General features: G+C 47.0%; 1 protein-coding gene across 1 annotated transcript in view; it reads right to left on the minus strand.

The window, feature by feature from the left end:
• The window catches only part of camsap2b (calmodulin regulated spectrin-associated protein family, member 2b), a 57,391-nt gene that overhangs the window by 3,428 nt on the left and 38,073 nt on the right, over positions 1-15,890 (minus strand). The window contains 12 exon segments of the mRNA XM_076980886.1: positions 150-215; positions 835-931; positions 1,271-1,491; positions 2,449-2,585; positions 2,954-4,802; positions 4,942-5,199; positions 5,969-6,038; positions 6,580-6,602; positions 6,743-6,827; positions 7,334-7,424; positions 8,936-9,075; positions 11,568-11,709. Of these exon segments, the coding sequence (XP_076837001.1) occupies positions 150-215; positions 835-931; positions 1,271-1,491; positions 2,449-2,585; positions 2,954-4,802; positions 4,942-5,199; positions 5,969-6,038; positions 6,580-6,602; positions 6,743-6,827; positions 7,334-7,424; positions 8,936-9,075; positions 11,568-11,709 (3,179 nt within the window).

Genomic DNA, 15,890 nt, shown 5'->3' on the forward strand with positions numbered 1-15,890 from the left:
TACTATATGCTAATCTGATGCTAATCATATGGCAAATTAAAAAACTCAGGGACTGAAGTCTTATCTCATGTGGAGGAGTCTGATCTATCAGACAGTTGAACAAGGAGGTTGGAGCCCAGTGATAAGACAGTCTGATCTGATGAACTGACCTGGCCTTTCTGGCTTTAGAGGAGCTCAAAAAGAAACACAGAGTGCCCGGGGAGAGTTTACTGCGTCTGACACAGCACGGCGGCGAGGAGCAGACACGTCAGACAGGAAGTGATGGAGGAGGGGCATCAGAGAGGCGGAGATAGGGGAGGGGACGAGGGGAAATCACAGAGGGGTTAAAGGCCAGACAGGAAGGGGGACATCACACAGGAAGAGGACGGATCAGAAAGGAAGCAAACAAAGTTTAACACACAGGAGTATAGTTTGTAGATTACTTTGGAGTTGAGTTTAGTTTGTAGATTAAAATGAGTCTTGCATGCAATCGCTGCCACACTGAGTGTCTAAAGTTATACACATAAAAATGGCAGTGCTAGTTCAGAGTGTGTCAGAAAATAATCTATCAGAGTATAATCTATCAGAGAATAGTCTTCAGAGGATAATCCATCAGAGGATAATCCATCAGAGGATAATCTATCAGAGGATAATCTATCAGAGAATAATCTATCAGAGGGTAATCTAACAGAGGATAATCCATCAGAGGATAATCTAACAGAGGATAATCTATCAGAGGATAATCTAACAGAGGATAATCTATCAGAGGATAATCTATCAGCTGCATTACCCAGTTTCTCCACATTGTTTCTCAGGTGAGATGAACAGCTGCCCAGGAAGGAGAAACATGCTCACCTGGAAGTCCTCTTGTCTGATTGGCTGCTCTCATTGTCAACCAGGTTAAGCGAGGCGAGTGATAGGCTGGAGACAGAGAACCCTCGAGGTCGTGACCCTGGAAACAAACAGAAGCCGTGTGCATGAACAAAACAGAACAGAAAGGTGGTCAAATTAAAATAAGAAATACAAAACCAGGTTACTGTGGCTGAATTGGGACCAGGCAGTCCCAGTTACATTTGGTCTGATATATCCACAAGACCTTCAGGTTAAACAAAGATATTTTTGTGTACGAAGTATGAAGGTCACCATGATTGTATTTGGCAAGTTGTCAATTTTTCTGTAATGTTCTGTATGTTTTCCTGTGGATTTGTGACTCCAGTGTTTGTCAGTGGTGTGTAAGCTCCGTGTCTCTGTCCTCTGAGTCCTGTGTTGTTTTTAAACAGAGTAGATATACCTGTGTTTGTCGGTGGGGGGGGTCTGGGGGACTCCATGATGTCTCTGTGCATAGACTTGGGGCGGGGCTTCTTCTGTTTGATGCTTGGTGGGCGGGGCCTAATAACACTGTCCATATCCTCCATCAGCTTCAGCTGTTTCCGCCTGAGATACTCGTTTTTGATGAAGTCTCTCCTGGCCTTCTCCTCCTCTTTCTTCTGACGGTCCTCCTCCGCTTTCATTCTGTCCAGCAGAGGGCGACACAGCAGTTCATAAAGGGATGGAGAACTAAGGCCAACATCCTTAATATTGTGCTCAGGACTAGGACTTAGCAGCTGGGATTAAGACTAGGGCTTAATATTAAGACTTGATTGTAGCACTAAGACGATGACTTTGAATGAACATAGTGAGATTGTATTGTTTGTGGATTGCAAGTTAACCACAGACACTATTAAGGAACCACTGACTCACATTTAACATGTAAAATGTAAAATGTTTAACATGTCAGTTAGCACAGTGCCTAAGCTAGCCTCCTTTTCTGCATCAGTTACCACGGAGCTAAAGCTAACCTCCTTTTCTGTGAGTCTTGAATGTAAATGTAAAATGTAAATGTGCCATATTTTGTCAATTGTGATTTTTCACCCCAATCGAAATTTGTCCTCCGCTTTTAACCCATCTGTGCAGTTAGAACACACACACACACACACACACACACACACACTAGTGATTACTAGGGGGCTGTGGATCACACGTGCCCAGAGCGGTGGGCAGCCCTAGCCCGGCGCCCGGGGAGCAGTTGGGGTTAGGTGCCTTGCTCAAGGGCACCTCAGTCATGGCCTCAGGTTTGGGAATCAAACCCACAACCCTCCGGTCAAAAGACCTGTTCCCTACCACCAGGCCATGACTGCCCCCATTCATGCACACAGCTTCTGTTTCTGGATCAGTTAGCACAGAGCTAAAGCTAACCTCCTGTTGTGGATCAGTTAGCACGGAGCTAAAGCTAACCTCCTGTTCTGGATCAGTTAGCACGGAGCTAAAGCTAACCTCCTGTTGTGGATCAGTTAGCACGGAGCTAAAGCTAACCTCCTGTTGTGGATCAGTTAGCACGGAGCTAAAGCTAACCTCCTGTTCTGGATCAGTTAGCACGGAGCTAAAGCTAACCTCCTGTTGTGGATCAGTTAGCACGGAGCTAAAGCTAACCTGGCTACTTCCTTCTTCTGCTCCATGTCTTGTTCCTGCTGCCTCTTCTTCATCTGCGTCTCCCTCTCTCTGCGCAGCCGCTTCTCCAGCAGTGCCGCCTTCTTCTGGGCGATGTCGTCCTCACCTTTCTGATCATCCTGAACACAGAGGCACAGATAAAGCAAGTCATCGCACAGAGGTACACACACACAAACACTCACACAAAATAGGGGGAAAACACACACGTACAACTTATAAACTATAACATCCTACACACATAACCTGAGTGCAAACAGCAAGATGCTAAAACTCTGGGGCTCTAGATTTCTGACCACTGTGAGTCTCTCTGGATCAGAGTGTGAGCCAAATGTCCTACATGTAAATGGAGATGAATCGACCATGTGCAGCACAGTGTGTGACTGTAATGAATCCTGGCACTTAAGTTTGTGCAAACCGTATAAGCTTGTATCTGCATTTCATGCATGAGTTCTTCAGGTGAAAGGATATATTCCTGCGACAGACTCACCCTGTAGAAGAACCCACAGCACATCTTCTGGTCTGGGTCCAGGGGGTTCTCCCCGCTCTCCGTCTCCTTCCTGCTCTCCTGACCACCATCGTCTGGAAGCTTCAGCACGGATAGCGGCACCTCGATCAGGTCCTTCCTGCTCTGGGCCTGACCCTCCCCCGGGGCTTCCGTCACAGGTGTGGGGGCCTCCTTCACACGGGACCAGGCTGCCCCTGTTTTAACAGTTCTGGCTTCTTCAGCTCGCCTCACCTCTGTCTTCTCACCATCTTTCTTCTCCTCCTCCTGTTTCATCTCCTCCTGACTGGATTCTGCACCGTCAGCGCTCTTGTCTCCGACCGGGTCTTTGTCGTGTTGCTTGTCTTTCAGTTCTGGACGCGTCCTCCCTTTACTCGTCCGGTCCTCGTTTGCAGGTCCCTCGTCGTGTCCCAGATATGCGAACGACGTGGTTTGTGTTTGGCTGGGGGAGAATCGCCGGAGACGGGGCAGACTGTCCACCGACTGCGGGGTGTTGAGCATTCGACTAAACGGGGTGACCTTCAGCTCGCTGGGGCGCGGCGTGCGGGGGGTCCGTGCGTGGAACGAGGCCGACTTCCTCTTTATGGGGGCGGGCGAGCGCTGGGTGGCCCGGGGCGAGCCCGTGGAGGACAGGTTGGGGGACAGGGACCCCACGGAGCTGCGGCCCACGACGCTACTGCTGCGCAGTTCTCGCAGCAGTCTCTGGGGCGACGGCTGCGTCTGCGCATGCGGAGGTGAGATCACCCAGTTCTGCTGCTCGCGCAGACGCATGATGCACTCCTGCTGCTGGGCCAGACGCTGCATCTCCGTCTGCAGGAAGCTCAGCGAGGCGTTCAGCCGCTCGATCGAGCGCGTGTACTCGGAAAGGTCCGCCCCCTCGCTGGCCCCGCCCTCCTCCGGGGTCGGTTTCAGCGCCGCCCCGTCCGGCTTGCACCTCTCCGGCCTCGAGCCGCTCTCCTCGGTTTTGGACGGCGCGTCGTTCCGCTTCGCGCTGACGTCCAGAGTGCCGGCCACGCCGTCTCCGTCGCCCCCTAGTGGCGAGGAGGCTCCCCTGCGGCGGACGATGTTGAGGAAGGCCGTGCGGCCCATCCTCTGTCTGTGCTGCGTGAACACGGCCTCCACCTTCTTCTTCTGCGCCTCGATGGCCCTGCGTTTCTCCTCCAACTTCATCTTCAGCTGCACCATCTCTGACACCAGCAGGCTGGACGGGTCGCGGGGCGTCGTCACGCGCCCCGGGCTTCGCTCGTTGGGCGTGTTGGATCTGGCGGTGGTGTCGGTGGGGGGCGGGGTGCACGCCTCACTCTCGGGCGTGTCACCGTCGCTCCGCCCATCGCCGTGGCCAAGCTTGCGGAACTTCTGCTCGGCGAAGCTGGTCATGCGCACGGCAGAGGCGGAGCCTATGGAGGAGGCGGAGCTGGTTGCCAGCGAGCGCGCACCCAGCAGGCTCGGAATGGGGCTGAAACCGCCGCCCGTATCGGGTAGTGGACAGGACCGGGCCTCGTAATCGGGGTCCATGTCGGAGTAGTCCTTCAGGGAGGAGTCTTCGTCCTGCCCGTCCTGAATGTCCTCCGTTCGGACGTGAATTCCCGTGTCCATGTCTGTGGATGCAGAGTTTAACTCTCCATCATCACCGCGGGCTTTGGGCGGATTGTTCTCAGGGTCATTGGGGTCAGGGCTAGGGTCCATGACACCGCGGTCCTGCGGGTCAGGGCTGTGTAGGAAGAAGGCGTTTTCCTCTCCGGGGGGCCGCAGGCTACCATGGGTCCGCTCTGAATCATGGATGATCTTCAGAGCTTCCTCCATAGTGGGTTTAGGAAGCACCCCGTTAGAACACCTACACAAGCAGAGAAGTATCGTTACGCCAGGAATATGTTGTACACAGAGTATGTTGAGACTAATTCTGTCAATGCACTTGTCTGAATGAGAATATTGGACCTGAAAACAAGTCAGATACTTTCCTGTTGTGTAAATACCTCGTGTCATTTCTGACGTGAAGCCTGATCACACGATGGCACTGAGTCTCTTCATCATCCTCTTCCTCCCGTAGAGATGTGTGTGCGCTCCCGTTAACCGGCTGGAAGGAGAGGTTCTTGCGAATGCCCCGTGCCGCATGGTGAACTTTGAACCCGAGGCCATCCGAACTCGCAGACCGACTCAAATTGCGATCTGTTGCACTGGGGGTCACGGGGTCATCCAATGGAATCTCAAATGAGATCCCATGAGTGGCGCTTCTGTAGAAGGAGGACCAGGAGATCAGGACCGGGAGATCAGGACCGGGAGACGAGGACGCATCGTTACTCTCACATTCTCACAATTCAGATGAAAAAGGTACAAATCATTTATACATTTACATTTTTATGGCATTTGGCAGACGCCCTTATCCAGAGCAACTTACATTTTTATCTAATTTTTATACAAGTGAGCAATTGAGGGTTAAGGGCCTTGCTCAGGGGCACCTCAGTCATGGCCCCAGGTCTGGGAATCGAACCCACGACCCTCCGGTCACAAGACCAGTTCCGTACCACCAGGCTATGACTGACCCATCAAAATGAAACTTGCATTGCAGTAAAGTAAAGTTGCAGTAAAATTACATGGGGGGAGGGGTTATATGGAGAGGAGTGTGTGTGTGTGTGTGTGTGTGTGTGTGTGTGTGTGTGTGTGTGTGTGTGTGTGTGTGTGTGTGTGTGTGGTGGGAGGGGTTGATGTGTGTGTGTGTGTGTGTGTGTGTGTGTGTGTGTGTGTGTGTGTGTGTGTGTGTGTGGTGGGAGGGGTTGATGTGTGTGTGTGTGTGTGTGTGTGTGTGTGTGTGTGTGTGTGTGTGGTGGGAGGGGTTGATGTGTGTGTGTGTGTGTGTGTGTGTGTGTGGTGGGAGGGGTTGATGTGTGTGTGAGTGTGTGTGTGTGTGTGTGTGTGTGTGTGTGTGTGTGTGTGTGTCTGTGTGTGTGTGTGTGTGTGTGTGTGTGTGTGTGTGTGTGTGTGTGTGTGTGTGTGTCCACTCACCGTCTCTCCTTTGGCCATGTCCCCACACCACCATCTACGTACAGCAGGGAGCTCGATCGCTTTATCACAGCTACACAAACACATTCAACATGTGGCTTAACACTACACACTCCACCCATACAGGTCACCAACATTAGCTACACAACAAGGACTTCTGTAAATCGGTTGCATAAATGGCAGTGATGGCCAGCTCTAGACCGGGGGGATCCTGACATTGCACAGTTGAGTGTTTCACTGCTTTCACTGCTCCGTTCCCTGACCTCAGCTGCCTTGGGAAGCCACTAGTCTGTGCAGGTCTGTGTCTAACCTGTGCAGGTCTGTGTCTAACCTGTGCAGGTCTATGTCTAGTCTGTGCAGGTCTATGTCTAGTCTGTGCAGGTCTGTGTCTAGTCTGTGCAGGTCTGTGTCTAGCATGTGCAGGTCTGTGTCTAGTCTGTGCAGGTCTGTGTCTAGTCTGTGCAGGTCTATGTCTAGTCTGTGCTGGTCTGTGTCTAGTCTGTGCAGGTCTGTGTCTAGTCTGTGCAGGTCTATGTCTAGTCTGTGCAGGTCTGTGTCTAGTCTGTGCAGGTCTGTGTCTAGTCTGTGCAGCCAGTGCTATCTGCTGCTCTTACCTGAGCTGTTGACCTCTGGTGTCCTGGCAAAAAGAAGTAAATATGTAAATAAAAACAAACAAGTATCATTTACAATAATTCTGATGATTGTATTAATTGCATTATTCCATGTAAAAACATTAAATATAAATTAAAGCTCTACAGCGCAGCGATGAAGAGTCACCTGTGGTCATCCTCAGTGCTGCTGGGTCTGGCCAGGCTGGGGTTGCTTATGGGAGCCATTTCTGTTGATCTGACCGGAGGAGGAACTGAGAGAAGAGGAGCCCAGTGTTAGATCACACACACACTACTACACTCACACACACTACTATACTCACACACACACTACTACACACACACACACACACTACTACACTCACACTACTACACTCACACTACTACACTCACACACACACACACACACACTACTACACTCACACACACACTACAGCTCCTGGCATCACATTCCTGCTGTGATCTAGTCCATGTTTCTGCTCTGATCCTGCATTTCAGAGACTATAGGATGCTGAATACAGGTTGATGAGCACTGGGATGGAACAAAGTGTGGACGGGTTCTGGGTTAGGGTTCTGGATTAGGGACCTGGATTAGGGATATGGGTTAGGGACCTGGATTAGGGATATGGGTTAGGGACCTGGATTAGGGATATGGGTTAGGGACCTGGATTAGGGATATGGGTTAGGGACCTGGATTAGGGACCTGGGTTAGTATATTAATATAATATTAATATTATGGACATTACAGCTCCGTTCTTACCTTTGGTTTCAAGCGTTCGAGGCTGAACAAAAGATGGTTTGACCACTTCAAACCACCAGAACAGCTCTGCCATAAACACAAGGTAGTTACTCTAAAACACACACACACACACACACACACACACACACACACACACACACACACACACATTCAAATATGTGAATGGGCAACGGTGGCTTCAATGGTTCTACAGTAATGTATTCATCTGTTCATGTATTCATGTACTAATGTTGATGAGATTATTAAAGTGTATTAAGGTATTCTCTCTCTCTATCACTCTCTCTCCCTCTCTCTTTCTCTATTACTCTCTCTCCCTCTCTCTCCCTTCCTCTCTCTCTCTCCCTCTCTCTCTGTCTGTGTCTCTCTCTTACTCTCTCTTTCACACTCTCGCTCTCTCTCCCTCCCTCTCTCTCTGTCTGTGTCTCTCTCTCACTCTCTCTATCACACTCTCTCTCTCTCCCTCTCTCTTTCTCTATTACTCTCTCTCCCTCTCTGTGTCTCTCTCTTACTCTCTCTTTCACACTCTCGCTCTCTCCCTCCCTCTCTCTCTGTCTGTGTCTCTCTCTCACTCTCTCTATCACACTCTCTCTCTCTCTCCCTCTCATTTTTCTCTCACTCCCTCTTGTCCTCCTACTCTCCTGGTGGTTATTATGAGTGGTACTATTATAATGGGTTCTACCATTACTCTACATACAGGGGAAGAAAACACAAGACCACACCCACAGTAGACCTGCTCCAAAAACCACTGGACAAAACTCTCACTCCTCCCTCTCTCTCTCCCTCTATGTCTCCCTCTCTCCCTCCTTCCCTCTCTCTCTCTGTCTAAGACACTCCATGAGCTCCTTTCAGATCAGCTGATTTCAAGACAACATAAACGCACTCACACACACACACACACACACACACACACACACACACACACACACACACACACACACACACACACACACACACACACACACACACACACACACACACACACACACACATTCCCCAATGATTCAGCTCTTCCACACAGATCTGAACAACACACTTGTGTCTTCTCTCCCTCTCACTACAGTCTCTGTTGTCGAACACCCACAGCTTGACAAGTGTGTGTTTGTTTCCTGACAGCTACACACACACAGGGACATTTACAGCAGCACTGCCCAAACTGCCTTCAATAAACACTCTGTCCTACTTTCTAAAACATATTAAAGTTTTAACAGGCTGCAGCTACACACCATCAATGTAGATTATTAGGTGCTTCTGGTTAACGTCAATAAATTGTAAAGGATTTTTGAATTAATTCAGCAGAAAAAGCACTTCAGAACCAGAATGGAAGCAACAGGCACAAGCTATCACAGCCATGTAGAGCAGGTGTGTGTGTGTGTGTGTGTGTTTAAGTGTGTGTGTTTAAGTGAGAGTGTGTGTGTGTGTGTGTGTGTGTGTGTGTGCGTGTGTGTATGTGTGTGTGTGTGTGTGTGTGTGTGTGTGTGTTTAAGTGAGTGAGTGAGTGTGTGTGTGTGTGTGTGTGTGTGTGTGTGTGTGTGTGTGTGTGTGTGTGTGTGTGTGTGTGTGTGTGTGAGTGTGTGTGTGTGTGTGTGTGTGTGTGTATCCTACCTTGATGGTGTTGGGTACATACACCATGTCCTCCAGTGTGAAGTGGCAGCAGTTGTTCAGATTCTCCCTGCAGAAGTCCTGAATCAGACGGAGGTTATACAAGCTGTCGGCCAATGACATCGTCTCCTTCACGCGGATATCTGCATATGGGGCGGGAGCAGAATGCCCAGCCGGCCAATGAAGCCACAAAAGACTTGGAGGAGGAGGAATGAACGTATGATGTCATGCGAGGAATGCTGGTCAGAGGGAGGAAGTGTTTATGTTTGAATATCACTCTGAATATCACTCCTCTCTTCTCCCAGTGTTCACTCAGACTGGTTTAACTGGGACTTCACTCAGACTGGTTTAACCGAGTCTTCACTCAGACTGGTTTAACTGGGTCTTCACTCAGACTGGTTTAACTGGGTCTTCTTCACTCAGACTGGTTTAACTGGGTCTTTACTCAGACAGGTTTAACCGGGTCTTCTTTACTCAGACTGGTTTAACTGGGTCTTCACTCAGACTGGTTTAACTGGGTCTTTACTCAGACTGGTTTAACTGGGTCTTCACTCAGACTGGTTTAACTGGGTCTTCACTCAGACTGGTTTAACTGGGTCTTCTTTACTCAGACTGGTTTAACTGGGTCTTCTTTACTCAGACTGATTTAACTGGGTCTTCACTCAGACTGGTTTAACTGGGTCTTTACTCAGACTGGTTTAACTGGGTCTTTACTCAGACTGGTTTAACTGGGTCTTCACTCAGACTGGTTTAACTGGGTCTTCACTCAGACTGGTTTAACTGGGTCTTTACTCAGACTGGTTTAACTGGGTCTTCACTCAGACTGGTTTAACTGAGTCTTCACTCAGACTGGTTTAACTGGGTCTTCACTCAGACTGGTTTAACTGGGTCTTCCTCACTCACTGGTTTATCTCTGCTCACACACCTCCTCCCATGCGCTCAGAGACCCAGTTCAGCCCCTCTTGTCTCTACTATCATGCAGTCAAGCTCAACGAGATAACAGAGTCTCTGGTCCTCAACTCACACACACAACTGAACCTGTGTGTGTGTGTGTGTGTGTGTGTGTGTGTGTTTACCCATGCCTGTATATATCTGTGTTAATGTTATGAGATGATTAGTGTCTGAAAAACAGGGTGAAGTTGTGTGGCTCTGTTGAGGATTATAGGGGTTATTATTATTATTATTATGTGTGTGTGTGTGTGTGTGTGTGTGTGTGTGTGTGTGTGTGTGTGTGTGTGTGTGTGTGTGTGTGTGTGTTTATTACACTCAAGATACAGTTTCTGCTCTAATGGGATTACATAACAGAATATTAGAATCATATCAGAATAATAGTACAAATGTCATAAATGTTATTGTGCATCAAATCAATTTAAGGAATAGTCAGACCACTCACACTAATCCAGCTTAAAGAGGGGACCCTCACACTGCTCCACCTTAAAGAGGGGACCCTCACACTACTCCACCTTAAAGAGGGGACCCTCACACTACTCCACCTTAAAGAGGGAACCGTCACACTACTCCACCTTAAAGAGGAGACCCTCACACTACTCCACCTTAAAGAGGGGAACCTCTTACTACTCCACCTTAAAGAGGGGACCCTCACACTACTCCACCTTAAAGAGGGGACCATCACACTACTCCACCTTAAAGAGGGGACCCTCACACTACTCCACCTTAAAGAGGGGACCATCACACTACTCCACCTTAAAGAGGGGACCCTCACACTGCCCCACCTTAAAGAGGAGACCCTCACACTACTCCACCTTAAAGAGGAGACCCTCACACTGCTCCACCTTAAAGAGGAGACCCTCACACTACTCCACCTTAAAGAGGAGACCCTCACACTACTCCACCTTAAAGAGGGGACCCTCACACTACTCCACCTTAAAGACCATTCACACTGCTGTGAGTATAATTTGCATATAATGTAACCAGTTCAGGAAAATCAATTATTTGTCATGACAGGTTTCACCAATCAACAGTGTCCATGGTAAACTCAGGAAAATCACCCTGTGTTTTTAAATAGATCCAAAGTACGTATTTGACCAGAAAAGCACATCCTGTAAACTCAGTGATTAAAGAGCCACGGCTCCTAACAGTAGCCACGCCTCCTATCAGTAGCCACTGTAGTTTAAGCCCTTTATAAACAAATGATCAAGCCCTTTATAATAATAATAATAATAATAATAATAATAAGAGCAGGAAGATCTGTTCAACTGGACACCACAGTTTTCAGGACCATCACTGCTGTTACATGTGGTATGAGGGTTAGACCCACTGTAGGGTGTTACTGGTTTAATCCAGCGTAGGGTGTTACTGGTTTAATCCAGTGTAGGGTGTTACTGGTTTAATCCAGTGTAGGGTGTTACTGGTTTAATCCAGCGTAGGGTGTTACTGGTTTAATCCAGCGTAGGGTGTTACTGGTTTAATCCAGCGTAGGGTGTTACTGGTTTAATCCAGTGTAGGGTGTTACTGGTTTAATCCAGTGTAGGGTGTAACTGGTTTAATCCAGTGTAGGGTGTAACTGGTTTAATCCAGTGTAGGGTGTAACTGGTTTAATCCAGTGTAGGGTGTTACTGGTTTAATCCAGTGTAGGGTGTTACTGGTTTAATCCAGTGTAGGGTGTTTAATCTACCTTCCAGTGGCACTGCACTAGGACAGTAGAAATGCAGCAGAGCAGCCAAGGCGCAGCCGTCTGTGTTGTCCTTCAGCAGGTTGTCCACCAGGGGGAGACAGAGGGCAGGCTGCGCTTTAGAGTCCTCCCTCCTGTACCATGTCTGTGCAAGTCACAAAACCGCGGTTACTATGGGAATACAGCAATTATCAAAAATACATCTTGAACTATGTAACACTGGGGAAAGGAGCAAAAAAAACACACATACACACACACACATACACACACACACACATACACACACACACATACACACACACACACACACACATACACACACACACATACACACACACACATACACACACACACACACACACACATACACACACACACACACACACATACACACACACACACACACACACACACACACACACACACACTTTTGTGCAGTTAAGATTGGAATTGTTAATGCACTCTGGGAAAGAGACAGATTTTCATGCAAAACATCACAGAAAAAAAAAAACACAGTAACCAAAATCGTGTTGGTTGGTAACGCATTCGGAAACCAGAAGATTCACTAAGGTATTCTGATAGTTTCTGATCGCTTTAGTGTGTGTTCGTACTATGTAATTCCTGTCCTAGCTCCTGATTGTATGTTTAATAGTTTAGTATGGTTTAGTGTAGTATAGTATGGTTTAGTATAGTTTAGTATGGTTTAGTATAGTTTAGTATAGTTTAGTATGGTTTAGTATGGTTTAGTATGGTTTGCTGGTTGTTTCCAATTGGTTTAGTTCGTCTCATAGTCATGTTTGGTTTTCCCTCGTTAGTTCCCCGATTATCCTTGTTGTTATTTGATGTTTCATGCTCTAACGTACTCCTGCACCCTGTTCATTTATTCCCATGACTCGTTGTGTTCGCTGTGGTTATCGTGAGTTGTAATCAGTGTTATTTGTTAAGTTATATTGCACATGTTTCCATGTTGAGCCTGTTGAGTTGATTTTTATGTGTGTCCTAGTGCACTTGTATTTATTTCCTCTTTGCCTAGTTCACTCCTCGTGTTCAGTGTTCCCTTTTGGTTATTTAAATAAATTAGTTATTCCTGCACTTGCGTTACACCAGCATTAACAAGAATCACACATTTCTTTATACATTATTGTGACGTAGGGCTGCGCCCCCTCTTCTAGCTGTCACCCCGGTTCCCTGCTCCTAGTGTCCGTGTTGTTCCCTGCTCATTGATCCCGCCTTGTCGTTTGTTGTCATGGTTTCCCTCCGTCTGCCACGCCCGTGTCGTCAGTGTTTCCACGTGTGTCTTGTTAGTCCTGTGTATTTATTGTCCATGTGTTTAGTCGCTTGTTGGTTATTTTATTCAGTTTGTTTCATGTACTCATTCTATGTTGTTTACTCGGTTACTCTATTGTTCTTTATTCATTCGTGTATTTCTTTCTAGTGTTTATCCCGTTACCCTGTGAGTTCTCCTTATGTGTTAGTCATGCCTGTTTACCTTTCATGTTCGGACTGCCCTTACGATATGACCCGCCCCTGCCATTATGACCATGATTGTGGAATTCCCCTTAATAAACCCCTCCTCCTCAGCGTTTGTGTCCGCCTCTTCGCACCGCAACACACGCATTACAATTATTAGTTTAAGATATATTTTGTTAGTTATTGTGAATTACTTGAACATCCAACCACAATTTAATGAATAATTAATGGGAAAAAATTATTATACTACTAACACCTCCCAAAACATTTCATAATTACGTGTTCCATTCACCATTTTAAAGCACTAGAAATGAGGAGGGGTCAGGATGTGGTTTTGGGAGGATTCAGATTCACACCTGTTCACACATCATCAGAAGCCAAATAAAAAACTGCCCAAATCCAGATGATAAAGATCTGGGTGTCTTATGTAGCACAGGAGGACATAAGACTGGCAGCTCGGGGGACAGGGAAGACCCACCAGAGGACTTACTGGTACCAGTCTCCAGTACCATTTAGTGGGAGACATCAGCCCCAGAAACAGTGATGACATCAGGCATACAGCAAACAGGGAGGACAGAAAATAGACAGGAGGATGTGCTGTTTGTCACAATTAGCTCCTCCTCCACCTGTCAATCATGTATGTTTTGTTTCGTTAGCCATGTGCGTTTCTTAGTCCCACCTTGTGATTTGTAACATTTCCCCCTTGTTAGCATTTTCAGGTGTTACTTGTGTCACATTGAGGACCCCGGCCCCTCCCTTTTGGGCGTGTGTTTACGTTGTCCACGTGCATCGTCTGCGTCTGTGGAACTACATGGTTATGGTTATGTCTTGTGATAATTCGTCTCACCTGTGACTCGTCTCGTAATCACGTGGGGCTAATGTGGTCTGTCTATTTAATGTGCGCTCGCGTAGTGTCCTGTGCTTGTCATTGTCTAAAGTTTACACGTTGTGTTATTTGTTCTATGTGCGCTATTGCGCAATATCCGTAAAATAAACGTGACGTCTGTTGAAAAGGAGGATTTCGTGTCTTGTCCTTCGTCCCTCGCCGAACGTTACAACTTGTTGAGTATGTGATTACATATAGCTTGTGTTTTGTCTAGCGTATTATGTATAATTGATTATTGTTATTTAATTATTGTTATTGATTATTATTTATTTATAGTGAATATATCAGGGGTACTCAAATAGAAATGATGGCGGGCCACATTTTATTTTTTCAATCACTGAAGGGGCCGGTTACGGGGAGGGGGGATGGGGGGTGGCGAACGTAAACTGTAGACGGGGGGGAGTGGCGAACGCATTTGGGCGTCTGCTACGTGTTTGTTGTTGCCATAAAGGCAATCCCCGGCAGTGTCTTGAGATCGCGGTGCGCGATTTCAAAATAAGAGCGGATAGCGCGATTGAAAATAAAGATTCCTAAAAAAAAACACTTTTCAAAACAGCTTGCGGGCCAGCAATAGATAGCCCGCGGGCCGCATGTGGCCCGTGGGCCGATATTTGAGTATGGGGAGAATATACTGTTGGATGTAGGCTACATGTGGATTTATGCTTCTGTGGTCTATTTCGGTTTGTACTTGGTTGTTCTTTGTATTCTAGTATGTATTTTCATGTTGGCTACGTTCAGGTTTCGGACTCCCTCACTGATTTGACCAATGCCTGCCTATACGACCCTTCTATGGAATGCCGTTTAATAAATCTCGCTCTTCTCAGTGTTTGTGTCTGCCCCTTTGGTCTGCAACTCGCCCAGCGTTACACTGTTAGACAGGCCCCTAACAATGTCAAACACACACACATACACACACACCACCCCCCAGCACCAGCATGAACAAGTGACTGTAACGTGTGATCCCTTCCCCTCACGTCAATCATGGCCCTGTTGGTTTTGTTTTCTTTTCCATGTGCACTCTTACGTAGTTTCCACGCCCATGTTCAGCCCCTTGTTTGGTGTCATTAGTTTCACCTGTAAGTAATTAAGGGTTATCTGGTTTAGTATTTAGATGCCCGTTTTTGTTTCCTGAGTTGCTGGTGATTGTTTCTATGTACTTGTGCGTAAGTGTTATGTTGTGCTCTTCCTCGCGTTTCGTGTTTTAGTTCTCGGGTGTTTTCTTTCTCTTGTCCCAGTTCATTATTGTAAATGTAATATCGTCTTGAAGTCAGTTCCTCGGGTTAGTCATATGTGTTTTCGTAGTTATAAGTCGTAGGATCTATGCTGTTGTTTGTTGCAGTGTTTTTTGTTCAAGTCATTCTGGAGTGTCATACTTAGTTTTGTTTTGTTGGTTTTCTTTAACTGATTTGGTAGATGTGTATTTAGCGTTTAGCAGTTCCTTGTCTAGTGAGTTTGAGTTGTGTCTTCATGTGTTTTGTATTCTTTTAGATTTGGTGTCTTTTGGTAGTTTGCTTAAGTTTCGTAGTAATCTGGTTTTTGATCTGTTGTAATTGAAGTGTTGTTGTTGTTGTTGTTGTTGTTGATCTTGTTCACTGTTTATTCAATATGCCCCGTCATGCTTGCAAGTCTAAGTCTAAGTCTGATCTGTCAGTTGGTTGTTTGTCTTTTGTTCGCTCCTTCGAGAGCTCATGCATATTAAATGATTTCTCTCCGCAATTGTGTCCGCCCCCTGCTCCCTCTGAGTTGGATTTGTTACAGTGACATAACTGACATTATGACATCACAGCACAGTATAACATTATGACATCACTGTGCAGTACGACAATGACATCACCATGTTAAATTACATTATGACATCACTGTCATGTCACTCACAGCTGTTTTTAATGTCTCAGCATTTCTGTGTTGCAGTATCTGCTAATTACCTGCTCAGCTCATTAGCTGGCCTTTCATCTGAACATGATGAATCA

The sequence above is a fragment of the Brachyhypopomus gauderio genome, chromosome 19 (assembly GCF_052324685.1).
Source record: "Brachyhypopomus gauderio isolate BG-103 chromosome 19, BGAUD_0.2, whole genome shotgun sequence".
Lineage (NCBI taxonomy): Eukaryota > Metazoa > Chordata > Actinopteri > Gymnotiformes > Hypopomidae > Brachyhypopomus > Brachyhypopomus gauderio.